This window comes from Saccopteryx leptura, chromosome 1 (assembly GCF_036850995.1).
Source record: "Saccopteryx leptura isolate mSacLep1 chromosome 1, mSacLep1_pri_phased_curated, whole genome shotgun sequence".
NCBI lineage: Eukaryota > Metazoa > Chordata > Mammalia > Chiroptera > Emballonuridae > Saccopteryx > Saccopteryx leptura.
In genome coordinates, this window is record NC_089503.1 from 220,843,101 (window position 1) to 220,870,133 (window position 27,033).

The window sequence follows — 27,033 nt, forward strand, 5'->3', positions numbered from 1 at the left end:
TTTGCTTTCTTTGTTGTGGGGTGTTTTGGGGTTTTGTGTGTATGTGTGGCCATAGGGTTTTTGTTTGTCTGTTTTAGTGGTGGTATATAGGACACCAATACTTTTTAGTTTATTCATTTTATACTTTGGCTTAAGTACTTTGTAATTCATATTCCAAAGGCTAAATGGAGAGTGATTTTTCCCCCCCTCACTCAATAGGTATACTTAAAATATAAATACCAGCTAATTGTCCATGTGTCCCTGGGCTCACATGGTAAGATCATTATTTGATTGGTAGCAGTTGCCATAGCCTGGAGCTCTGTATATGCAGCGCTGAGAGCCACTTGGTCAGAGCCGGGCAGAGCGGTCCTGTTTCCTGCTGTTCAGTGCCCAGTTGGTCTGTTGTTTGGTTCCCATTTCCTTGTTCTGACAGGTGAGAAGCAACATCACCTGCCCTGAGTCTGCCCCTGCCCTCTCAGTTAGGTCTAGCCCAACCCATCTATATGAAACAGGGGTGCTGTTCATTGAGATAGGAGGAAGATACAACTTGGGGAGTGATCATGCACTGAGTTTGGGACATGTTGAGTTTTAGAACCTGTGCGATATCTAAGAGGAAATGTTGAAAAGGCAGTTGGTGTACAGACCTGGGGCTCAGAGGAAGAAATATAAACATGGAAGTGTTATGCTTTAGGTAGGCACGTAGGTATGATATCCCAGGGAGAGAAGAGTGCTTACAGTGGAGCCTGGATTAACTCCAAACTTTACTGACTCAGTAGAAAAAAATAGAGCAAACAGGAGAACCAGGTGAGCGTGGTGGTGTCGTAAGGGAAGGTAAAGTTTCAAAGAAAGGGGTGGGGGGTGGAGCATCGTGGTCAAGTTTGATGAATGCTGCTAAGCAGTCTAGCAAAACAGAATTTTAAAATGTTTATTAGATTTAGATATCATTAGTGACCTTAGCAAAATCTGTTTTATTTCTGATATTGTTTCAGCTCTAGCTACCTCCATGACATAAAGAAGGTCAATTAGCCTTCTTAATGTCAGTATCCTCATCTGCAAAATAAGGGATATGGGCGAAATCATTGGTTTTTTAAATTCTGTTTGGCCAAGAAATGAGAAAACATTGTATAGTGTAGTTATTTAGATTCTGGTACTAAATTGCCTTAGATATGAATGCCTGCTCTGCCCTTGACTGCCTAAGTCCCTTGGGCAAGTAACTTAGCATCTCTCTACCTGTATTTTGTCATATGTCTAAAGGTGATCACCGTAGTACCTACTTCGTAGGGTTGTTGGAAGTACTTTCAATTTAGTGGTCAGTGTATCTGTTGGTCATTATTAGCAATGCATTTTGTTAATTAAATGAATTAAATTGATGCCTGTTAAGGAAAGGCAAGAAGGGATCATGTTAATGTGACTCTGGGAATCCCATTTCAGCTTCAAACAAAGCACTTCCACTTGGATATGTTTTTAACAGCAGAAATCTGCTTATAATTCTATACATAAAATAAAAAAACCACTAACAAATGAGTGTGACATGTTTCTCCCAACTGTGAAAGTCCACAAGTTCATGAACACCAAACTAGATATTGTAGATCAACACTTCTCAACCTTAATGTGTATACAAACTGCCTGGGATCCGATGCATTAGACCTAAGGTTCTGCATTTCTTCCAAGCTCTCTGCCTGTCCAGAGACCAGAGAGAGAGAGAGAGAGAGAGAGAGAGAGAGAGAGAGAGAGAGAACGCGCATGCGCACGCAGTGCTTGAGGAAACCAAAATCAATGGCAGTACTCTTTCCCTTGACAGGATCAATGTGAGTTCAGGTTACCTCTTTCCCTAGTGGAGACATTTACAAAGGTGTAGAAAGGCAGTTCCTGCCAAGTGGCCCGTGCAGCTGCTGGGAACGTGCGTGGTACCTGCGAGAAGCGGTGGTTCGTTCCCTCAGCCCCACTGTGCTGACAGTCCCCTGGCTTCTGCTTCTGCCACAGGTGCCTGCAGAACTATATTCCCGCCCACAGTTTAACCCTCTCCTGCCCAGTGTGCCGCCAGACCTCCATCCTGCCCGAGAAGGGGGTGGCCGCTCTCCAGAACAACTTCTTCATCACGAACCTGATGGACGTGCTGCAGCGGACGCCAGGCAGCAATGTTGAAGAGTCCTCCATCCTGGAGACGGTCACCGCGGTGGCTGCAGGAAAGCCCCTCTCTTGCCCAAACCACGATGGGAATGTAAGTCACTGCCCCGCAGCATGACTGCTTGACGTGGGTCGGCCTTGGGCACTCAGAGGTTCTGCGTGAAAACAGACCTCCACCTGGAAAAGGAATAATTAAAAAAGATTTTCCCCAGTCCTCAGACTATTTTGCCTACTTACTTTCTCTGATCCAATTGATTTAAATAATAAAAGCAATCTTCATTGTATCTACTGAACACAAATTGTTGGTTTCCCCAGGAGAGCAAGCCTGTAACTATTTGCAAGTTGGGCATATGTTGAATGACATAAACATCTGTGTAATAAATTATAGCTAAAGATTTAATAATAGATAAGTTCTGCAAATTGAAGATGTATATGAAAAGGTGAATTCTGGTTCTTTATTTTTCTTGCGAGGGAAATTTTTCTCATGCCTCATTAGACCTTATTCCTTAGAAATAAATAAAATTTGGAGATATATGAGTCCTTGATAGTAGAGTACAGATGATGAATTCCAAACATAGTCAGTACTACTAGGGAGCACAATACTGTTATAAAGTCAGGGGACCTACGTGCATCACCAAGTAATTGATTCCCAATGGCTGTGTCACCGAATAGGCAGCACTGTGCGGTGGCTGAGAGCACTGGCTTTGGGGTCCAGGTCCTGCTCTTCGGCTTACTGTCTGGGCCAGCTTTGGCAGGTTGATTAAACTCTTGTGTCTCATTTCCTTGTCTATACAAAGGAAGTAATAATAGTATTTCCATATAGGATAATTGGGGAAATTAAATGCTTAAGTCATATAGAGGAGATAGTAAGCTCTTGACAAATGTTAGCCATTACAATTATTTCTAATTAATAACATTAGTTCCTGCCCTGGCTGGTTGGCTCAGTGGTAGAGCGTCGGCCTGGCGTGTAGAAGTCCCGGGTTCGATTACCAGCCAGGGCACACAGGAGAAGCGCCCATTTGCTTCTCCACCCCTCCGCCGTGCTTTCCTCTCTGTCTCTCTCTTCCCCTCCCGCAGCCAAGGCTCCATTGGAGCAAAGATGGCCCGGGCGCTGGGGATGGCTCTGTGGCCTCTGCCTCAGGCGCTAGAGTGGCTCTGGTCGCAACATGGCGACGCCCCGGAGGGGCAGAGCATCGCCCCCTGGTGGGCAGAGCATCGCCCCATGGTGGGCGTGCCGGGTGGATCCCGGTCGGGCGCATGCGGGAGTCTGTCTGACTGTCTCTCCCTGTTTCCAGCTTCAGAAAAATGAAAAAAAAAAAAAAAAAAAAGAGACATCACGGATTACCTACCTTTGTTTAATTGAAAGCCCACCAAGTTATCAATAGCTGTAGCTTTTCTGCACACTATACTCTGAGGAAGAGTTACAATGCAAGTTTTATAAAAGGAACCTGAAACGGCGCCTTCAAAAGCAGTTTGAGTATTCTCCTTATGACCACTCCTCACCCTGGCTCTTAGTGAACGCTGAGACTGTCTCCTTCTGGAGCTCACATTCTAAATACTAGTCTGGGAGGACATTTCTATCAGGTACAAGTCCCCTTAAAGTGTCATCTGGGCATGGAGCTCTCTGGAGAGTTGACTTGATAGGGGAATCAAGTTTTAGAAACATTAAAACTACTATAGATACTAGTCTAAACTTGGGATATAAAGGACAAGCATTTAGCATGAGAAACAATGACAACTGGAAGCATTACATCAATAAGTCATGTCGTGGAATTCAGGGAAGAGCCTGCAGCTCAGGGCAGCTCAAGAAAGGAGGTAGGGCGGTGGGGCAGGAACACAGGTGGGCTGAAGAACACAGGACGAGCCTGGAAAGAAAGATGGGGAGAAAAGGTAGTCAGGTATGAAGGTCATGGGGAAAATGTTTGACCTAAATTCCATAAGCAATGGGGAAACATTGAAACAGGAGAGGAGTATCTTAGTGGCATTGTGGAGGAATGGAGTAGCAGAGACTGGAGGGTGCGACATTGATTCTGAATTTGTTGAGCTGTCCCAATGAGAGATGATAAGTGTCAATGGACTCGGGAAAGAATAGCGTCAATGGACTCGGGAAAGAAAAGAGGCCTTTCAGAGAGGAGAGTACTATTGCAGTTGAGAATCTGCCTTCCCCCAAATAAAAAGCCACATGCTAAAATCTGTTCGACTAAGCTGTTAGGATTGTGAGAATTTGAGCGGTTAAAAGTGGCTGCAAACTAAATATTTTCCAATTGTGTAAACCAAATTCTTGTACCATAATGCTCTGAAATTACATTAGTAACATGTGTTATAGAAATCCAAATATTTTATAAAAAACTCACAATTATCTAATGAAAGGAAAAAATAGCAAAATTAAACTACAAAATATTGAAAGTGCAAGTCTTATTTAATAAATGTATAGGGTAAAGTCAAATCTTTACCCAGGAAATGTTATAAGTTTAGGTACTTAACTATATTTAAAAAGAGTTCAAAAAGTTTGGGAAAACAACAAAATAAACTTATGGGACAGAAAGAAAGAAAGAAAATAACATTAGAGAGTTTGAAAATAATAAAGCAATCAAGCAGACTAAATCTAAATGCTGAATGTTTTAAACAGATTGATGAAATAATCTGACATCATAAAGTAATAAAAGAAAATATAAATAAGTCAAATTAGGACTAATAAAGAGCTATCAGTACAGTTAACAAGATTTTAATACGAGTAAATCGATTATATGTGCTAATGGCTAATAGACTGAAAGGCGAATGATGACTATCTAGGAAATTGCAGATGACCAAGAAAACCTGAGGAGCCTGACCAGGCGGTGGCGCAGTGGACAGAGCGTCGGACTGGGACACGGAGGACCCAGGTTCAAAACCCCGAGGTTGCTGGCTTGAGCGTGGACTCACCTGGTTTGAGCCTAAGGTTGCTGGCTTGAGCAAGGGGTCACTTGCTCTGCTGTAGCCTACCCCCTGGTCAAGGCACAACTCGAGAAAGCAATCAATGAACAACTAAGGTGCCGCATCAAAGAATTGATGCTTCTCATCTCTCTCCCTTCCTGTTTATCGGTCCCCATCTGTCCCTGTCTCTATATCTGTCACAAAAAACAAACAAACAAAAAACCAGAAAACCTGAGGACACTGATAATCTTGAAAGAAACTGGTAAAAGTTCATTTAAAACTGAATTCCTTCAAACATGTATAAAGCAGATATGATTCATAGTGTGTATACTTCTGGATCATAAGAAAAGATAGAAAGCTCCCCAATTCACTTGTTACATATGGAACCCTGACACCAAAATCTAGTCAGGCACACAAGAAAAAAAGGATTAAACATTCAGTTTATGGAAGTAGTTGTAAAGTTCTTAATTAAAATATCCCATCAAATTCTTTCAATATTAGAACACTTAAAATATAGGAAAAAACATATTACAGAAGGAAACGGTCAAGGAACTCAGAAGATTCTCAGGGGATATATAAATAAATGGTTAATAATCATGAGGGGAAATGCTCAGCTTCACAAATAGGCAAATCTCAAATTAGAGGCAAGTTTTATTTTTAAAAAATTTATTTATTGATTTGAGAGAGAGACATCAATTTGTTGTTCCACTTATTTATGCATTTATTGGTTGATTCTTGTATGTGCCCTGACTGAGGATCAAACCCATAACCTTGACATATTGGGACGACTAACCAGTTGAGCTACCCAACCAGGGCAACCACAAGTTTAAAAAAAAATAATAACCAATGCTGATCAGGGTATAGTGAGACATTTTCCTATCCTATGGGTAGAAGGGTAAACTGCTCTTCAAAAAGTTTATATCAGCTTGACAAAATGCAATGAGTGTTTTACACACTTCTTATCCTTTATTCCAGAGATTCCACTAACAGAAAAGTTCTAAGAAAATAGCTAGAGATGAGAATAAAGATTTGATACAAGAATGTTAATTGAACATTTTATATTATAGTAAAAATTAGAAATAATTTATCTAAACATGCAATATTAGGGAAATGGTTAAATTATGGTAAATCCATATAACTGATTATTGGGTAGCCATTAAAACTGGTGTTTTGGTAATGAATGATCTTATGCCAATATATGAGTATGCTTGTATGTTTAGATTGTTTTTCTAAGTCGTAGGACCATAGTATGTATGTATGTATATATATATATATATATATATATATATATATATATATATATATACACACACATACATGCAGTATAAAGAGGAGAAGGGTATTCTGGGCACAAGGGACAAAGTGACAGAGAGAACAGAAACGCAGGGAGACTGTTGTTCTCTCTGTGATCTCAAGAGTTCCAGGATCCAGGAAGTGGTAGGTGATGGGTGAGAGAAGTAAAAGGTCTTGGAGGGCACTGGATGCCACTTTAAGAAACTTGAGTCTGTTAAAGGCTGTTAAGCATTGAAATGTCCAGGTAAGATTTGCATTCAGCTCATTTCAAAATTGCTAGAGATGTGATGGGGGAGGGGAGGAGTGATTCAAAGGCATAAGTGACAGAGGCCAAGGGAAAGCCCTTGGAAGCCCCCTGGAGTGATCCACAGAGCAGGCCTGACCCAGCCAGAGCAAGGCTGGAGAAGTGGGCCGGGCAAAAGTTGATCAGTGGGTGGGTGGCCTGGTGGGGTCAGCACGACTTCCAGGTGTCTAGCGTAGGTGCCTGTGTAAGCAGTGGTGCAACCAACTGAAACAGAGGTTAGCTCTTTAAAATTACTATGGATTTCTGTAAAATGGCGTTATCAATCTTAGAGAAACTTTGGAAAGAGAAACATGTCATTGGCCCCTGAAGGACAAATAGAAAAGAAGTCTGGTAGATGTTATTTCCTGAGGCTATCTTGCAAGAGAGGCCCTGGGTTGCCCAGGCTACCAAACAGAAACTCTCTCAGAGATGCTCATTTCAGCAAAATTAAAGAACTCTTTAAGTTAGAACTATCTCCCAAATGCATTCCATCAAAGCACACTAAAAATGAAATCTGTCTAAAGAGTTTGATCCTCTTTAATATGAATGAAGACATTTAAAGTGTGTTTTGAGCACTTTCTCAATGCTGGGTCTTTATGATTCTCTAGAATCATAAAATTTATAAACCAGCAAGAGGCTCTGGAAAATTAGCAGTGTCTCTTGAATCATTCTATTGTTTCACTGTAGAGTATAGGAGCTCACTGCTGCTGCTTTGAATGGGGGTCCTTGTTACATATTCAAGCCAAATGCGCGCGATATTACTGATAAATTGCTGCAGTTAATTGCCATGGGTGAATCTTTAAAAACATTTCAAGCGTCTGAAGGTTAATAAAATCTGATAATTAACAATAAAGCAGGATGTTGCTGTCATAAACTGCCTGGTGCTGATTAGCACATGTGGATGAAAGCCTGTCATTTACTTTAAGTGCTGTGACACAATCTGTTTTCTAATTAAACTGCCATGGCTGCATTGTCTAAATACAAAGAAAAATGGGAATAGCGGTCAGTGATTTAAGAGGTTCTTTACACGTGATGCAGACACTTGGGCTCATGCTTACAGTCCCAGAACATGAATGATCATTAAACCCTATTTTTGCTTGCTTAGGCCTTGCTAACAAGAATGTTTAGAGGTGCAAAGGAGAGATCCTCATTAAGAATGCCCGGCCAGTAGCAGGTCTCCACTTCCAGAAGCATCATGGTTGGCAGCCAGGCCCTGACTATACATTTTAGCTGTTAGTAATGCATGTGGTCCTGGTCCGCTTCTCTTCTAAGGAACACAGATGGTGACTACCTGTCCACAACAGTAAGCTCATCCTGGCCTCTGGCCCTCCCATGCCTGGGAGCACCAGCATCATCTCACTCAAGATGGATGAGCCCAGCTGGGTCCCACACCTTATATAGTCAGCTCTCAGCTGGAGTCAAAGCTGTTGGAACCCAAGCACAAGCATTTGAGAATGACTAGTTGTTCATACTTCAAAGTGATTCCAGGGCCTTTGCTTCCCAAGATACACTTGGGATACCGAATCAGGGACAATAACCTAGGTTTGCTGCTGTCTCTTCTAAACTATCAAAAATATTTTAAATTGAGATAAAATTCACCTAACAAAATTCATATTTTACAGTGTATAATTCAGTGACTTATACCATATTCAAAAGGTTGTGCAAGCATCACCACTATCTAATTCCAGAACTCTTTTGTTATCTCAAAAATAAACTCTATACATTAAGCATCCATTCATTTACCCCACCCCACCCCACCCCCACCCCTACCCCTATCCCCTGGCAGCCATCAGTCTACGTTCTGTCTCTGGACTTGTTCATATGAACACCTGATATAAATGGAATCTTACATACAATATGTAGCTTTTTGAGTCCAGCTTCTAACACTTACAATGTTTCAAAGTTCATCTACATTGTAGCACATGTCAAAACTTCATTTCCTTTTTATGGCTAAATAATATTCCACTGTCTGGATACACCAAAATGTGTTTATTCCTTCATCAGTTGACGTACATTTGGGTTGCTGCCACTTTTTGGCTATTGTGAATAATAATGCTGCTATGAACATTCGTGAACAAGTTTTTGTGTGGACATGTTTTCCATTCTCTTCAGTGTATACTCAGAGTGGAATTGCTGGGTCATAAGTTAATTCCATGTTTAACTTCTGAGGGCCATCACCATTTTTAGAGAAGCTGCACCATTTTACATTCCTACCAGCAAAATATGAGAGTTCAGATTTTTCCACTTTCTCGCCAACTTTTGTTATCTGACTTTTCCAGTCCAACTATCCTCATCAGTGTGAAGTAGCTGTTGTTTCCTACAATTTTGCTGAATTCATTTGTTTGTTCCAATTGTGTGTGTGTGTGTGTGTGTGTGTGTTTAAAAGTTTCTGTATATAAAATCATGTCATCTCTGAAGAGAGAAGTTTTTACGCCTTCCTTTCCAATTTGGTTGCATTTCATTTCTTTTTATTGCCTACATGTCCTGGCTAGAACTTCCAGTACATTGTTGAATAGAATTGGCTAGAGTCATTCTTGTCTTGTTCCTAATCTTAGGTATGATATTAGCTGTGGGTATTTTCTAAATGTCCTTTATCAAGTTGAGGCAGTTTCTTCCTATTTCTAATTTAATAATTTTTCTTTTTTAATCATGACAGAGTGTTGAACATTGTCAGATGTTTTTTTCTGCATCAATTGAGATGATCCTGTGGGTTTTCCCCTTCATTCTGTTAGTGTGATGTATTACATGTATCAACTTTTGTATGTGAACCACTCTTGCATTCCTGAGAATAATCTCATTAGGTCATGGTGTAATCCTTTTAATATGCAGCTGGATTCAGTTTACTAGTATTTTGTTAAGGGTTTTTACACCTATACTCGTAAGGGCTATTAGTCTGCAATTTTCTTGTGATGTATTTGGCTTTAGTGTCAGGTTATTACTGGTCTAATAGAATGAATTAGGAAATGTTCCCTCCCCATCAGTTTTTTTGAAAAATTTGGAAGGATTGATTTTAATTCCTTGTGCTCTGGCTGGTTGGCTCAGTGGTAGAGCATTGGCCCAGCGTGTGGCTGTCCCAGGTCCAATTCCTGGTCAGGGCACAGAGGAGAAGCGCCCATCTGTTTCTCCACCCCACCCCCGCTTCTCTCTCTCTCGCTGTCTTCCACTCCTGCAGCCATTGCTCAATTGGCGTGAGTTGGCCCTGGGCACTGAGGATGGCTTTATGGCCTGCCTTTGGCACTAAGAAGAGCTTGGTTGCTGAGCAATGGAGCAATGCCCTAGATAGGCAGAGCATCACCCCCTAGTGTGCTTGCTGGGTGGATCCTGGTCAGGGGCCCATGCAGGAGTCTGCCTCTCTGCCATCCCTCCTTTCACTGGGGTGGAGGGGAGGGGATAAAAAAAAAATTCTTTGGTATAGAATTCATTAGTGAAGCCATCTGGTCCTGGGTTTTCCTTTGCTGGAAGTTTTTTGAATATTGATTCATCTCTTTTCTTATGATAGATCTCTTGAGAATTTTTATTTCTTTTTAGTCATTTTTGGTAGTTTGTGTGTTTCTTAAAATTTGTCCACTGTATCTAGGTTAGTCAGTTTATTGTTATACAACTTTTCATAGTACTCTGTTCTCAATTTTGTTGATCTTTACAAAGAACCAACTTTTGGTTTCATTGTTTATCTCAATTGTTTTCCTTTTCTCAATTTTATTCATCTTCACTCTATCTAATCTTTATTTTCTTTCTTCTGTTTGCTCTAAATTTAGTTTGTTCTTTTTTCCAGTTTCTTAAGGTAGAAGCTGAGGTTATTGATTTGCACTCTTTCTTCCTTTTAATGCAGGCATTTATGACTATAAATTTTGCTCTGAGCACCATCTCATATTTATATGTTTTGGTGTGTTGTGTTTTCATTTCTATTAATCTCAAAGTACTTTCTAATTTCCCTTGTGATTTCTTCTTTGATTCATTTTTGCTTAAGAGTATATTATTTAATTTACACATTTTTGTTAATTTTCCAGATTTCCTTCTGTTATTGATTTCTAATTTTATTCCATTAAGCCCAGAGAAGATATTTGGTATGGTTTCAATTTTTTTTTACATGTATTGAGACTTTTGTTACCTAATATATTATCTATTCTGGAGAATGTTCCATGTGTACTTGACAAAAATGTAAATTCTGTTATTGAATAGAGTGTTCTTATGTGTCTGTTAGGTCTGACTGGTTTATAATTTTGTTAAAGTTCTCTATTTCTTTATTGATCTTCCATTCAGTTGGTTTATCATTATTGAAAGTGGAGTATTGACATCTACAACTATTATTGTTGTGTTGTTCGTTTCTCCCTTCAATTCTGTCAGATTCTGCTTCATATATTTTGAGGATTATTGTTGGAAGCATGTATAGTTGCTATATTTCTTGGTGGATTGACCATTTTACCATTATATAATGTCCTTCTTGATCTGTTGTAACAATTTTTGTCTCAAATTCTGTTTTGTCTGATATTGGAATAGGTACTCCAGCTCTATGTTGGTTACTATTTGCATAGAATATCTTTTTCTATCTTTTTACTTTTAACCTATTTGTGTCTTTGGATCTAACACGAGACAGCATACAGTTCACCCATTCAGCAGTGTTATTATACACCTACTCTGTGCACAGTTATCCTCTGAGTGAGAGAGTTCCTGTGCTCAGTAAATTAAAATCTCATAAATATTTAATAAATGGGATATGAATAAAAGTTCTTTGGTGCATGCATTCACTTTGTGAAAATCCATTAATCTGTATCAGGATTTATGCCATTTTCTGTATGTATGTTACATTTCAAGAAAAGGATCCCCCCCTAACGTGCTTTGGGAATTCAAAATTTTAAGAAATTATTTTTAGCTGAAAAAATAAGGGGAATATCTTCACAGCAAAACTATCTTTCAGGTTTTATGTTATACTGTCACTGAGAGTCATAATAATTAGGATAATGTGGTTTCATTTTCAGGTAAGCAGATGAGATCATTATTAAGAACTTATTCTATGTGCCAGTGCCAAGTAATGTCTGACTTCTGTGCATATTAATCTACTGAGTCCTCACAGCACCCCCACTGAAATAGGGTACTACTGTAGTCTCCGTTTCACAGAGGAAAAAACTGAGACACAGTGAGGTTACCTAGCGGTGGAGCCAGGATGCAAACTGCTCAGTCCAGCTCATCTCTTATCCAAAGAGTAGCCTTCTCAAAGTCTGGTTCAGGAAACTTCAGGGGTCCCAAGGCCCTTTCAGGGGGCTCCACAAGGTCTTAACTGTATTTATATATTACTAAGGCACTGTTTGCCTTTCTCACTCTCATTTTCTCAATAGTGCATGGTGGAATTTTCCACAGACTATAGACGATGTGTGCTATTGAAACAAGATTGAATGCAGAAGCAGATGTGAGAACCCAGCTTTGTTCTATTAAGTCAGACACTGAAGAGATTTACAAAGAGGAAAACAATGCCATTTTTCTTTTTTGTGTGGGGTTTAAAACAACACATTTATTCTCTTACACTTTGGGAGTTTAGATGCCTAAAATCAAAATGTAGGTGGGGCTAGGGCTCTGTTCCTTCTTGAGGCTTCAGTAAAGAATCCATTTCCCTGCATTTTTTTTTTAGCTTCTAGAGACTGCCTGCATTTCCTGAGCTTGTGACCTGTTCCTCAAATCATTGCTATCTCTTGTTTCTGTGTCTCATCTCCTATACTGTCTTTGACCCTCCTGCCTCCCTTTTACAAGGACTCTTATGATTACCCTGGGCCCCCCTGGATAGTCATCTCATCTCAAGATCCTAACTCATTCACGTCTGTAAGACCATTTGGCCACAGAAGGTAAACACATTAGCAGGTTCTTGGGAGTAGGATGTGGACATCTTTGGGGGGCTATTATTTAGGCCACCACACCCACTTTGTTGTATATTCTTTCAACAAGTCTGCATCTCAGATGGTAATCATCTATGCAAGTCTGTACTATTTGGGTTTCAATATCTGCCCTGCTCATATCCCCTGGGAGGGTTGGTGCAAGTACCACAGACTCCACCTCCTTGGCATGGCAATAGTTGATGATCAGCCGATCTATTTTCTGGTTGACCTGTTGTCCCATTGACTTGCCTTGTACCTGCCAATGATTCTGTTTAAAGAGTCTGGATTTGAAATTGCCCAGGGACTGGAGCCAGCTGATGATAGTTTCTCTATTTTATTTTTCTGGGGACAAATTCTATTTATTTATTTAATTACTTATTTTTAAAATGCTTAATTGAATTTATTGGGGTGACATTGCTTAATAAAACTATAGGTTTCAGGTGGATGCCACTCTTCTCATAACTTTTGTTTTGCAAAATATCCTTTTTATAAATTGTATTATTCATGTTACTATTTAATGGGCTTATCATTGCTTCTAATAAAATTAATATTTAAACTTTTTTGGTTTTATTTTTAAAGCAATAACTATCTCTAGATAGTACTCACTAAAGCACTTTACAGCCATTGATAATTTATAAAGAGGTAAAATGGTCCTGAGGCCAGAAAGTGAGAGCACCACAGCCCTACACTGTCCTCTGCCTTAGTGGAATGGTCACAGAAAAGCTGGTTTGGTGACCAAAGCAGCAGCTTTGGAGTCTGAGCTGCCTCTGTCTGACACGTGGCACATCCCAGCCTATACTCCCTTTGCTCCTGTGAAGCTGCACGTGACATTGCCCACCCCCTCTCACAGGAGAGGCTGTGAGAATTAAAGGGCAGAACACAAGCCAAGCGAAGGCCTGGGCACAGCAGGCAGTCAGTGGCACCGGGCCTGGAATTGTTCTTGTGTCACCCGCAGGTGATGGACTTTTACTGCCAGTCTTGTGAGACCGCCATGTGTCGGGAGTGCACGGAGGGGGAGCACGCGGAGCACCCCACGGTGCCCCTCAAGGATGTGGTGGAGCAGCACAAGGCCTCCCTCCAGGTCCAGCTGGACGCCGTCAACAAAAGGTGCGCACATCTCCCCCAGGCTCCCACCAGCCGCCTGGGCGTCAGGCTCGGCCTCAGTGTCTCTTGTCTCTGGGATAGTAGGCTCATGTCACCTAAATAAATTCTTTGATCGTGGACCTGTAGTCATAAACTAGTGAGTGGAGGGTCGTCCTCTGCCCCTTGATTAAAATTCCCTCATGTTATGAGTGGTGGCATTTTATTGCCTTAGTATGATTATGAACAAAATAAACAGGAGGAAAATGCTGCTCTCAGGAGATCTCTAAAATTTGTGTGTGAAACCAGGATCTCTGAGGAGCCTTTCTGTGTGTGAGTGTGTGTGTGTGTGTGAGAGAGAGAGAGAGAGACAGACAGACAGACAGACGGACAGAGAGAGGAACAGGTAGGGACAGACAGACAAGAAGGGAGAGAGATGAGAAGCATCAATTCTTCATTGTGGCACCTTAGTTCTTCATTAATTGCTTTCTCATATGTGCCTTGACGGGGGGGGGGGGGAGGCTACAGCAGAGCCAGTGACCCGTTGCTCAAGCCAGTGACCCTGGGGCTCAAGCCAACAGCCACAGGGTCATGTCTATGATCTATCCTCAAGCCAGATGAGCCAGCAACCTCAGGGTTTTGAACCTGGGTTCTCTGTGTCCCAGTCCAACGCTCTATCCATTACACGACTGCCTGGTCAGGCTGAGGAGTCTTTCTTATCTGCTGTTCTTGACACACTTACAGGCCCGTGTGTCTCCTGTGACTTCCTGTGACTGACTGGCTCCTCTCTGCTTGAGTGCAGCAAGATGGTACTGAACAGTGATAGCTCAGTTTTCCTTATGTTTCCCTATGCCCAGGCTCCTTTTCTGGCATGGAATTGAAGGAACAGAGTAGCTGTGTGAGGCATGAGAAAGACTAAGATTGGAAATAAATAGCCAGCAGCTGAAAATAAATCTCTTCACTAACATTTATAATGAGAAAAGTGTGGTTATTCCCTACTAATTAAAAGACCATGGAAACATGGAAATTTTTTTTTTTTTGTATTTTTCCAAAGTTAGAAGCGAGGAGTCAGTCAGACAGACTCCTGCGTGCGCCCGACCAGGATCCATCCAGCAAGCCCACCAGGGGGCGATGCTTTGCCCATCTGGAGCGTTGCTCCATCTGAGCCATTCTAGCGCCTGAGGCGGAGGCCATGGAGCCGTCCTCAGCGCCTGGGTCACCTTTGCTCCAATGGAGCCCTGGCTGCGGGAAGAGAAGAGAGAGAGAGGAAGGAGAGGGGGAAGAGTGGAGAAGCAGATGGGCGCTTCTCCTGTGTGCCCTGGCCGGGAATCAAATCCAGGACTTCCACATGCCAGGCTGAGTGACACTCTACCGCCAAGCCAACTGGCCAGGGCCAAGACCATGGAAACTTTCAAGAGTTTCCCAGGGAACTTTGAGTTTGGATAAGTTTTTCATTTGATTGAGAAAAAGATACAGGTTGTATGTTTAGAATAACGCTTCTCAGCCATGAGTAATTATATACCTCTCCCACCCCACCCCAAGGACATTTAGCAATGTCTGGAGACAATTTAGTATCACAACTCTGTGTGTTCTGTGTGTGTGTGTGTGTGTGTATGTTACTGGAGCCTGGTATAGGACAGGATGTTGTTCAGCATCTGTAATGCACATCAAAGTCCCTGCAAAAAAGAGAATTCTCTGGCCCAAAATATCAATAGTACAAAATTGAGAAAGCCTGGTTTCTCAATTGAGGAAAAGCTGTGGGGTTTAGAGAGCTTCAAAGCATTGTACTATCCATTATTAAAAGTAGATGACTGGGGTAGGTTGAAATAGACATGGACCTTTAAGGTCTTTTCTCTCAAAGACTGTAATTATGCCTTATTCATTTTGTTCTTCAATTTTTACTTCTTTAAGATGATGAGAGGCACATAAAATGTGTCTAGTTTATTTTTGTTTTGTTTTTTACTATTTCTAGGTTGATGTTAAATAATAATCATTTTTAACAACTGTCCTCCAGGCTCCCAGAAATAGATTCTGCTCTTCAGTTCATCTCAGAAATCATTCACCAGTTAACCAACCAGAAGGCCAGCATTGTGGATGACATCCATTCTACCTTCGATGAGCTCCAGAAAACTTTAAACGTACGCAAGAGCGTGCTGCTTATGGAACTGGAGGTCAACTATGGCCTCAAACACAAAGTAAGACTCCAGCTGTTCTCACAGCGATCCTGGAAGAGACAGGATGTCTGGGGCACTCCATGGCACCAGCTCACTGTGCTCTAATAGCAGCAAAGGGGGCTCAACTGGGTCCTTAAGTGTCACTGTTGCACACAGTAAGCAGCAGTTTTCACTTAATGGCATACCCTGCTACTTTTTTCTTCCCATTTCAGCAAAACTCTAATTCTGTGACCTTAAGTCCCAATTTATAATTTGACACAAGGCAAGATTGAATATCGAGTCTGCTTTCAGGATTTAGAGTTAAACTAGATTGTTTTCCTTCCTTAATTATAATGCCTACTAGTCTCTTAATTGTTCCCTCACCCTCATCAACCTGTTAGTCAGCTTCAAACTGAGCCCTGACTGCAGCCTTTGTTTAGCTCTGCACATCTGATTACAAAACCGGGGTGAAAAGCTCCTGAGATTGAGGCGTGAAGAGTTTCCCTTCCTCTGGTTTCTGTTCCTTTAAGAGGTGACAGCGGGGAGGAGACTCGGACATTAAGGAAAGATCCTGCATAATGAATATTTCAGATGTCAGGCATGACGATCTGTTTGCCAAGCTCTCTCGGTGGCGTCCTATCAAAAACACATGACCCAAGAAATATGTGCGTGGGAGAAACAGGGCGAGGCGGAAGGGAAAGAGAAGGCAGGCACTGGGAATGCAGTGTAGGATGATGCTTTAGAACCGGATCCACTGAGTGAAATTAAACACCCCTTGCTGAGAGCCAGCAGCGTGGGCAGGTGCAGAACCGCAAGGCGAGCTGCAGGAAAGCACTCACCCGGTGCATTTTTCCTGCAGGTCCTCCAGTCGCAGCTGGATACTCTGCTCGAGGGGCAGGAGAGTATTAAGAGCTGCAGCAACTTCACGGCGCAGGCTCTCAACCATGGCACGGAGACGGAGGTGCTGCTGGTGAAGAAGCAGATGAGCGAGAAACTGAACGAACTGGCGGACCAGGACTTCCCGCTGCACCCGCGGGAGAACGACCAGCTGGATTTCATTGTCGAGACCGAAGGGCTCAAAAAGTCCATCCACAACCTCGGGACGATCTTAACCACCAACGCCGTTGCCTCCGAGACGGTGGCCACGGGCGAGGGGCTGCGGCAGACCATAATTGGGCAGCCCATGTCCGTTACTATAACAACCAAGGACAAAGACGGGGAGCTCTGCAAGACGGGCAATGCCTACATCACGGCGGAGCTGAGCACGCCCGACGGCAGCGTGGCGGACGGAGAGATCCTCGACAACAAGAACGGCACGTACGAGTTTCTGTACACGGTGCAGAAGGAGGGCGACTTCACCCTCTCGCTGCGGCTCTACGACCAGCACATCCGCGGCAGCCCCTTTAAGCTGAAAGTGATCAGGTCGGCCGACGTGTCGCCCACCACGGAGGGTGTGAAGAGGCGCGTGAAGTCCCCGGGGAGCGGCCACGTCAAGCAGAAAGCCGTGAAGAGACCCGCGAGCATGTACAGCACCGGCAAGAGGAAAGAGAACCCCATCGAGGACGACTTGATCTTCCGAGTGGGTAAGGTCTTCCGAGTGGGTGAGGTCGTCCGAGTGGGTAAGGTCTTCCGAGTGGGTGAGGTCGTCCGAGTGGGGAAGGTCTTCTGAGTGGGGAAGGTCGTCCGAGTGGGGAAGGTCGTCCGAGTGGGGAAGGTCTTCTGAGTGGGGAAGGTCGTCCGAGTGGGGAAGGTCTTCTGAGTGGGGAAGGTCTTCCGAGTGGGGAAGGTCTTCTGAGTGGGGAAGGAGGCGGCGGCGCCGTACCTTGCAGGCTGAGGGCGACCGGGCTTGGGGCTAACGGGGCACGTTGCTGCGGAGGGGAGTCTTGCAGGTCAGAACTTCTGCCTGAAGGTGTTGGGAGATACTGGGATATTTTGTTAAGAAGGTGTTGGGAGATACTGGGATATTTTGTTAGGTGAGCTTCTGTGGTCTCTTTTCCTGGAGATACTATGGCTTGTTTTCCCTCCTCCTTTTTGCTCCTTGTCCCCTCTCCATCCCTCCCCCGTTTTAACACACAATGCTGCATCTTCACTGTAGAAAATTCAAAAAATAAGCAAAAAAAAAAAAAAAAAAGGAAAATTACAGCATTTATAATCTAGAAATTCTGAAGGAATGTTGGCAACCTTTCCCTCCCTACAGGAATGTCTTTGGACTGACTGACTGCTCACCTAACCCAAAGGCAGAGAGATCGTTATTTCAGATAACCTCCAGTTTCTCTGAACTCGCGGAACTGGGGCTGTCCTGCGCCTGCAGGGTCCGACTCCCTGTCCCTGCTTCTGCATTACTGTAAAGGCTGGGGGTGGAGGACACGGGACGCTGCAAGTTGTGTCACCTCCAGTGTGTTAGCTGGAGAGCAGCCCCCAAACTGGGGAGGGTGGTGGGAACCTGGAAGATGAAACGGGTGAGCGTGGAGGCAGGAGGTTCCAAATGCGCCAAGAGACTGGGGTATGCCAATAGCCCATCCCTTTACTGATTTATTGCCTCTGATTTTTTTTATTAATATCAAAAGTTTTTTAGACTAATTTTTTAAAATATAAAACAAAAGTTATTAAATCATGTTATTTTTAGTGGTTTATTTTCTTAGTAGAAAGCAAACTAGATGTAAACAAATGATTTGATAATTCGTAAGGGGGGAAAAAAAGGTCTGCGTTTTAGTTACTGTATCCAAAGTAGCTCCAGCCTGCTACTCTTTCTGCCTCTTGAGTCCTTTGTCACAGTATCTCTAAAAGGGCCCTGTCCCATGTATTAAGTGACATATATAGAAAAAGAATTCCTTAGTTTAAGTGAAGGAAACAGCTTTTTAAAAACCTTTAGTATCTGCTGATGTGTACTTTAAGTCTACAAGGCCAGGGAGGGATAACGGGCAGCACTTCCAAACTTCTGACCATCGAGCTTTTTCCATGGAACATCTTGGGGAAATGACTCCTTGGGACCTTTCTGGGCAAAGTGGCTCAATGGTAATACTTTAAGCCGAATCTTCGTATAAAGACCTGGATGTGATACATCAGTCATCCGCCAAAGCTTGGAGGCACCTTGTACATTCATTGGCCGTTTGTGCAGTGTGGGTGCAAAAATTGTTGATCCAACCGTTAAAGCAAAGTGGGCGAGCTGGGGCGGGCACAGCTTGGGAGCCTCCCAGGTCTGCCTCTCTGGTTCTGCCACTTACTTGAACCTTAGGCAGGTCTCCTAGCTTCCCTGGGCTTCGGTTCCCGTGTCCATCAAATCAAAATATGAATATCTGTTTCTGAGCACTGTACGCCAAGTTTCGAGAGTAATGCCCTGGCACGTAGGGGAGCTAAATAAGTGAAAAGATTTGTTTTTAGACATGCAATTAAGGTTGCTAGATTTTGCCTACAATCTTCTCAAAAAATCTAACTCACTGCTGCCCATTGATCTGCATTGAGAACAAACTCAGTCTCAAATTCAAAACCGCCAACCCACAGTCAAGAAGCCTCAGTCTAAATGTCCAGGCAGTGTGCCAGGGTGGTGAAAGGCTCAGACCTGGCTCTGATTCTGGCTCTGCTTCTCTTTGCCATCTGGGCAACTAACCATTTCTTAACCTGGTTTCCTCCTCTGTAAAAGGAAGGGGACAAAATAATACCTAACTCTTAGGTTGTTGTGCGGTTGAAAGAGAGAGAATTCTTGTAGTATGGCTGGCACTTGCCGTGTAGATACAGTGCTCAGTTCCTGGCAGCTCGTATTTTACTATTGTTATTATCAGTCATCAACATCTCCACCTGTGATCTTCATCTGAGAAAAGGGTGTCTTCCCTCCAACTATAATATATATTGACTTTGAATACCCAGCTCCCACCCTAGGAGTAAGAGGGTCTGTTCTCTCTCCTCCTAACCATTGAGAAATGCAGGCATAGTGATTCACTGACACTGGTGGGAAGGTGTTAACATGTTTAAACATTTGTAAAGCGCTTAGAATACTGCCTAGCAAGCAGCACTGTGTCTGAATGTATTCATGAAGTAAAGATGCTGTCTTAGTTTGCTTGGGTTGCCATCAAATACCACAGACCGGGTGGCTTAAACAACACAAATGTATTTTCTCACATTTTGGGAGGATGAAAGTCCAAGATTGCGGTGGCGGCAGGGTTGGTTTCCTCTGCGGTCTCTCTCCCGGGCTTGCAGGCGGCAGCCTCCTTGCTGTTTTATGTTCACATGGCTGTCCTTCTGTGCACAGTCCTCCCTGGTGCTTATTCCTCTTCTTATAATGAGGACACTAATCATATGGGATTAGGGCCTCACCCCAATGGCCTCATTTTAAGTTAATAAACTCTTTATAGACCTTATCTCCAAATACAGTTACCTTATGAGGACTTCAATGTATGGATTTTAGGGGTGACACAGTGTACAGCAGATGCTAAACACCTCAGATAGGTAGGGGCAGAAAGGAAAGCAGGTCCTTCTGGCCTATTTCTCATGTTCTATCCAGAGTCTAGCTGAAGCATGGCACTCACTATGCAATAATATAATTTGAGAACATATCTAGAACACCTAGTGCCTGCCACGTACTATGCCAGGTGATGGGAATATAGAGATGCAAGAAATGAGATCTCCTCCCCCAAGGACAGATATGTGACCAGCTAACCCTGATACCATGAGTTAGATGAGAAAACTATAGAAATGAGTATGGATTTAAATGGAACATGAATGATGAATATGACTCCTCCCAAGTTGACAAGTGCAGATGATACCCCAGGTAGAGGGACCAGTGTGAAAGGCCAAGGCAAGGTCAAGAGAGGTATGTTTCAGTTTTCGTCGTCCAGGTTGAAGTGTGCTGTAGACAGTTGGCAGTATAGGTTTGGAGTGCAGCAAAGAAGTCAGGGCTAGACATCAATTTGGAAGTGTCATGTATAGAGAAGTTACTCTATGTCATGAGTCTCACTGTAATATTGAAGGGAGGAGTTGTGGTTCTGGGAGGAATTGATGGGGAATAGAGGCAGGCGTTCTCTGAGCCAGGCATTGTGCAGTCCATTCTGTATGTCATCCTACTGAAAATCTTTAGTAAGTGTTAAATACTTTCAATTCCTAATGTCCCCACAGTATCATATACCCACTACAGCATAATTTGTGGTGTGCGAGAGTCAGCTTATACTGGTTCTCAGATCACCTCCCAAATCTGTGTTCTGTGGCTTCATGTTTGTGGATTGAAGTCAGCCAGGAGGGGAGCATTTATGTCTTGAAATGGGCAAATGCCACAAATCAGAGCTCCTCTCCCAGCACTCCTGCCCAGCCCCTGACCCTCAAGAGCCAAACTACCAGGACAGTGTATAATTATCCTTACCATAGAAAGAACGGAGGCCCAGAGAGCTGGGGTCGGAGCCCAGGCTGTCTGCGACTCCCATGCCCTGTGCCTTTTCCATTGCACAGTGATTCCTCCTCACCTAAAATGTCCTTTAACTTCTGTGCTTTTCCAAATTTGAGATATTTGAAACCTCCCATGTCTGAAAACCTAATGATGTGCCCACATTGAATGAGTTATTGTGTTTCTCTAATGTCGTATTTCAGAACAGTCCTGAATGAGTTGGGGAAGAGCATCTGTTGAGGTTGATTCCTTGAAACATGGGGATTGTTTTTCCCTGTAGTGTCAAGTTTGCTGACTAGAAGCCCGGGAGCTGGTTTTGTCAGCTACTAAAGAAAGACACTGAACAAAGGGAAGCCAGAAGATGTGGGAGGGAGTGAAAGAAGTACAGTTGAATTGTTTCAAATGATGTAATTCCTACACCGTACCTCAGTGAGTCCATGAGAAGTGTTGAATGAACCAGTCATTTGTGCTTTAGAACAGTGTGCTTTCTCTTAATATAATATGGATGTGTGAAATCACTTAGCATGAGTCAGAGGCTCACCGGAAGATAGGGTATTTTATGCCCCCCCAGCCTCACCTCTGCAAACCACCACTTTCTCTCCCTAGAATTTCAGAGGAAGGAGATCTTACTAATTTGGCATCTGAGGTCATCATAGGCACCCTGCCCTCACCCACCTTAAGCAGCTCATCCTTGGGAACTGTTCTTGTATGTCAAGTGGGAAAGGATGCCACTAATATTTTCTGAGTACTAGCGAGATGCAGCGTGGTGTTATAGGGTGCAACAGCACAGGTGTTACCCCTGCCCTTTCCGGAGCTCACAGTTTGGTGAAGGAGACGGTTACACAGTTAAAATATCATATAATAAGGAATGGGATTTTTTGAAGGGTTTTATGGAGAAAGCATGATTCATGAGAGCCCAAAGGGTAATTATCCTCACCTCAGAAGCCTGGTGTTTTTAAGTCCAATTAGAAAGAAGCATGTGCGTATCAGGAAAAAAAAAAAAAGTATGTAAATATCAATCTCCTGGTCAGGAGAACCCAAGTTTTAGTCTTCCGTCTGTCTCTGCTACCTTTGTAATGTGCCTAGCTTCAATTTGCATTCATAAAATAGACTGGTATTTCATATTTATCGTATTAATCCATGGTGTTGTTATAAGGAGTTCATGAGAGAAAGTATATGACAGTGCTATAAATATTATGGAACATTTTATTTTCCCATGATGTAATATGGGTCGCAACTTACTCAGTTATTAATTATTCATTCAGGCTCTTATTCACTCAGCAAACATTGGTTAAGCACCCACACGAAGCTCTTATGTTAGATCTTATATTTGGCTCAGTTTCAGCCTCTTGCATTATCCCTTTCTGAGTATCTAGATTTACTTAATATTAATTTTTTCATTAAGCTGACCAGGGCGGGGGTGATCTACAGTTGTTGATTCCCTATTTCAGTCCTTATGACCTTACTTCTATAATTTTCCTGGAGACATGGGTGGAAGTGACCAGGAGAAGCACAGATGAGAAGCTATTTGGTTTAAAATTTCATTTTGTGCTTTGTAGGCTAGTTTAACACCTGGGAAAAACAAGTTTAATTATCTTATGGAATTGTTGCCAAACTGTTTATGATGACTTTTAAAACTTGTGTTACTTGCTCTACTAGCCAAATGTAATCATCAAATGAAATCTTTTATATCAAAGTAGCAGTACTTTGTAAATACTCTATGTGTTGTGTGTTATATTTATATTCGTTATGAAAGGACACATTTTCATTATTATATTTAGAATACTTTGGGGGGACTCTTCTATAGACTAAAAGGAATTTACTAAAAACCTTGAAGAGTGAAGCATGATCCCACATTATTTCTAACTTCTGGAATTTCTATTTATTTTATTTTGGTCTCAAGACACTTTATCAACACTTGGACTGTGGGTATTTCAGTATAATGATAATATGCTGTAGTTCTGTGATATTGCTCAACATCAAGATTTTCCCAGTTTAACTGCTAGAAAAAATAGTACTTCTTGGCCCATGTTGCTAGTTTATTTTAACCCTCAGGAGTAATGCTGTGATCCTGCTGTGCTTAAAAAAACACATAGACTTTTAAAAAAAATGCTGATCAATAATAACTCTGACAAAAGATGCTCATTAGAATCAGTGGATGTTACCAGTGATAGCAGCCCCAGCTCTTTGTAAACTGAGCCAGGTGGCTTTAGGAAACAGTTTTGTTAAAACAAATATTATAAAAGTAAAATGGCAATGCCTGTTCCATTTAGCTCTTTTTAAAGGTATAAGCTATCTTGGACTAACAGATGTGCCTCCAACCCTGTGATTTTATGTACACGTGGGGTAACAGACTCGAATCGAGCTCTAGTTAACATGAGACCAAGAATAAGAGCTGGGCCCACACATGGCCCTGGAGCTCAGCAGAGGTTGGAGAACCTCTTTCCAGCAAGTGTGGTCTTCCCGGCATAGCTCCATTGCTCTCATGACCCAGTATGGGCACGTACCGAGCATCTCACATTCATTTCAAACTGGGCAGTCTTTCAAATGGCATCAATGTGGAGTCCAACTAAATGTCTTCTCAAGTTTTAAAATTATACCCCAAAATACAATTATTTCTCATTTTTGCTGACGTTCAAAAGTAAGTTTATTTCTGCAAAGAAAAATAAGTGCTGGTGGTTTTTTTGCTTGTGTGTTTTTCTTCCTTCAACATCATCTTTATATTTCCCGAAGAAAAAGTGGCCCTGGCGGGTTGGCTCAGTGGTAGAGCATTGGCCAGTATGTGGAAGTCTTGGGTTTAATTTCTGGTCAGGGCACACAGGAGAAGCGACCCTCTGCTTTCTCCACCTCTTCTCTCTTTCTCTTTCTCTTTCTCTTATCCTCCCACAGCCAGGGCTTAGTTGGCTCCAGTGAGTTCGCCTCGGGCACTGAGGCTGACTCCATGACCTCAGGTGCTAAAAAAAATGGCTCAGGTTGCAATGGAGCAAGGGCCCCAGATGGACAGAGCATCGCCCCCTACTGAGTTTTCCAGGTGGATCCCAGTCGGGGTGTATGCAGGAATCTGTCTCTGCCTCCCCTCCTCTCACCAAAAAAAAAAGAAAAGAAAAAGAAAAATTCGATCTCTTTGACTAAGTCACCCTTTAACTTCTGATAAAGCCCCATCCTCCCCATTTTTGCCTTTCTTTCAAACACTAACTGCTGCTGCCTGCAGAGCCTACTCTTAGGGAACAGGCTTTGTCCTTAGGAGGAGGGACAAAAGGTGAAATGAAAGAGGGCAGCGGGCAGGTTTTGGTCCCTCCCTGGACCAGGAGGACAAGCAAACCAGCGTTCATCATCTACTCTGTTCTTACTCCCCTCCCCACTTTCAGTATTTCTTACCCTGGCTTGTTTGCCCTCTAAGCCACACTGCACTTCCAGTGTTACCTAAGCAGGAATCTCGACCAGCCTGGGCTGTCTTCATAGGGTCACTTCTTTTGTTTATATTTCAGTTCAGTCATTGGACTCACTTTTTTGTTATGTTTCTGTACCTGAGCCTCAGTTCTTCACCTTTCTAACTTGCATGCTTTTTTTAATCAAAGTTTTTGGTAAGTTTTTATTCTTGAGAGATCCTGGCCTTGCCCAGCTACCTTTTAAAAAGTATTCATCAATTGAGCATTTTTAGAAGAACTGTTTCTTTTCCTAGCCCTTTAGTTTTGTTGTATCCATCAACCAGCTGTTTTTCAACAATCAAAGGAATGACCAACGATGAGTACCATGCTGGCACATGCTGCCTTCAAGGGCTGAGCATCCCGTACCCTGTCCCCACCACACATATCAACACCCCATTTTTAAAGAGTGGTAGCCGATGGCATAGACATGCGTATTATAGAGATACTATGTGGGCCAAGTATAAAAGGCCATCTCTCCTTATACATTTGAAATCAAAATAAAACAGTTTCCTCCACAATGTGGAAGATGTTCTTTTGAGGATCTGGACCTCAGATTTTTCTTTCATATTAGTGAGAATACTTGAGATGCTGAGGTGGTAAGGAAATGATGAGTCCAGGATTTTAGTAAAACCATGACCATGTGGGTCTGGTGAAAACTGGCTGATCTGACATGGGTCTGCCCAGCAGTCCTGCTGTTGATTTTATTCTGAATTCAGTTCCATCACCCATTTCACTTCCCAACCTAAAAATCTGGTTTCAAAAGAATATATTCTGCCCTGGCTGGATAGCTCAGTTGGTTAGAGCATTGTCCTGAAGCATAGAGGTTGCCGGTTCAATCCCAGGTCAGGGCACGTACAGGAATAGATGGATATTCCTGTCTCTCTCGCTCTGCTCTCTCACTCCTCTCTCCCCCTTCTTCTCTCACTAAAATCAATCAATAAATTTAAGAATAATGCTTAATTTAAGCACGTGTTTAAGGTAGGCCACTCTCAGCATCCTTGTCCTCTCTCCCCTGAGGCGCTGCACTGAGGTCTAAAAACAAAATATCAAATTGCTCTTTTGAATATAAATGAAATTATAAAACCGAGACAGCTTTTTGTCACTATGAAAAATCTCCCCTCCAGTTATTTCTGAGCAAAGTTTATTCTCTTTCCATCCTTTATAAATTACATGGTCCTATTTAAATAAGTTATAAACACTTCTTCTGAAACAAAGAAATCTGTTAACCTGTAGAGGCTGTTGCTGTTTTTCTCTCCTGCCTCATTTCTCTCATTAAAAAAAAAAAAGATGAGATTAACTTGCATTAATTTACTTTCTTTTGCTCTTTTTATTTATTTAATCCAGAAATTGCTCGGTCAGGATGTCTCCTACGTTTGCATACAGTCTATTGAATATTGAATATACACTCTATGAGATACTGAGTCTGTGAAAATGTTGCAGAGGTAAATTCAGTCTATGGAAATCAGCTTGCTAGTCTAATAACATCTGTGGCCTTGTTTGTTACATGCACTGAAATTCAAATGCCTGGGTTTCTGCTAAGAGCTGCTGAGTGAGAGAGGATGGGGTTTTGGCAGAACTCTAAAATAAGACTCTGTCCTATTGCATATCCTCAATTATCATGTTAGTTTTTTATTATGGTGTCTTTGCGGACTCTAGATCAATTTTAATCATGTTAATATACAGTTACAAGACAATAAGAGAAAGTTGGCATTTGCCTATAAAAGTGACTTTGCGAAGATTTGATTGGTCTGGAAGGGAGATTTAGTAGACGGTGGATTAGGTTATGGGGAGGGAGTTCTCTTTTTTCTCTCTCTCTTTTAAAGTGTAATTTTAAAACAACACATTCTCAGGTTACTGATGGAAGCCTGAATAAGTCTTTTGCTGAAACTGACAAATCTAATTCTCTATCGCTTAATGCCTGTCTTTTTCTAATTTATTTTCAGGTACCAAAGGAAGAAATAAAGGAGAATTTACAAATCTTCAGGGGGTAGCTGCAGCCACAAGTGGGAAGATATTAATTGCAGATAGCAACAACCAGTGTGTGCAGGTATGGCCCCTAATTGTATACCTTTAACCATGATGGTGATAAAATAGGGATAGTTGTGTATTTTTCTATTAAGACTCGAAGTATGTGGTACAAGGAAAGTTTACAATGTACGCATAGACTTTCCTGTAGAAATAGAACTTGTAAGTTCCGACCTGTGAGACAGATGACAAAGTTTCTGGTCTGTGTCTTCCTTTGTCATTTCTGTGCAAGTCTTCATTCCAATGAATGTAATTTGTTTTACAGATATTTTCCAACGATGGCCAGTTCAAAAGTCGTTTTGGCATACGAGGACGCTCTCCTGGGCAGCTGCAGCGGCCCACAGGGGTAGCTGTGCATCCCAGTGGGGACATAATTATTGCAGATTATGATAATAAATGGGTTAGCATTTTCTCTTCAGATGGGAAGTTTAAGGTAAGCTTCACTACTGATTAACCACTAAACAGTTGAGAGAAGGAATGGGAAATTCAAAATGAAACTGTCTTTTTCTTTTTTGAG

The 27,033-nt window shown here is 42.3% G+C and overlaps 1 protein-coding gene across 14 annotated transcripts in view; it reads left to right on the forward strand.

Annotated features, from left to right (window-relative positions):
* Positions 1-27,033, forward strand: part of TRIM2 (tripartite motif containing 2) — a 143,123-nt gene that overhangs the window by 92,314 nt on the left and 23,776 nt on the right. For 13 of the 14 annotated variants that reach the window (XM_066386639.1, XM_066386647.1, XM_066386678.1 and 10 more), the window contains 6 exons: positions 1,963-2,200; positions 13,415-13,566; positions 15,554-15,734; positions 16,552-17,275; positions 26,435-26,538; positions 26,782-26,949. In XM_066386639.1, coding sequence (XP_066242736.1) covers positions 1,963-2,200; positions 13,415-13,566; positions 15,554-15,734; positions 16,552-17,275; positions 26,435-26,538; positions 26,782-26,949 — 1,567 coding nt within the window. The remainder of the gene's footprint in view (positions 1-1,962; positions 2,201-13,414; positions 13,567-15,553; positions 15,735-16,551; positions 17,276-26,434; positions 26,539-26,781; positions 26,950-27,033) is intronic. The other variant, XM_066386688.1, reaches the window with a different exon arrangement.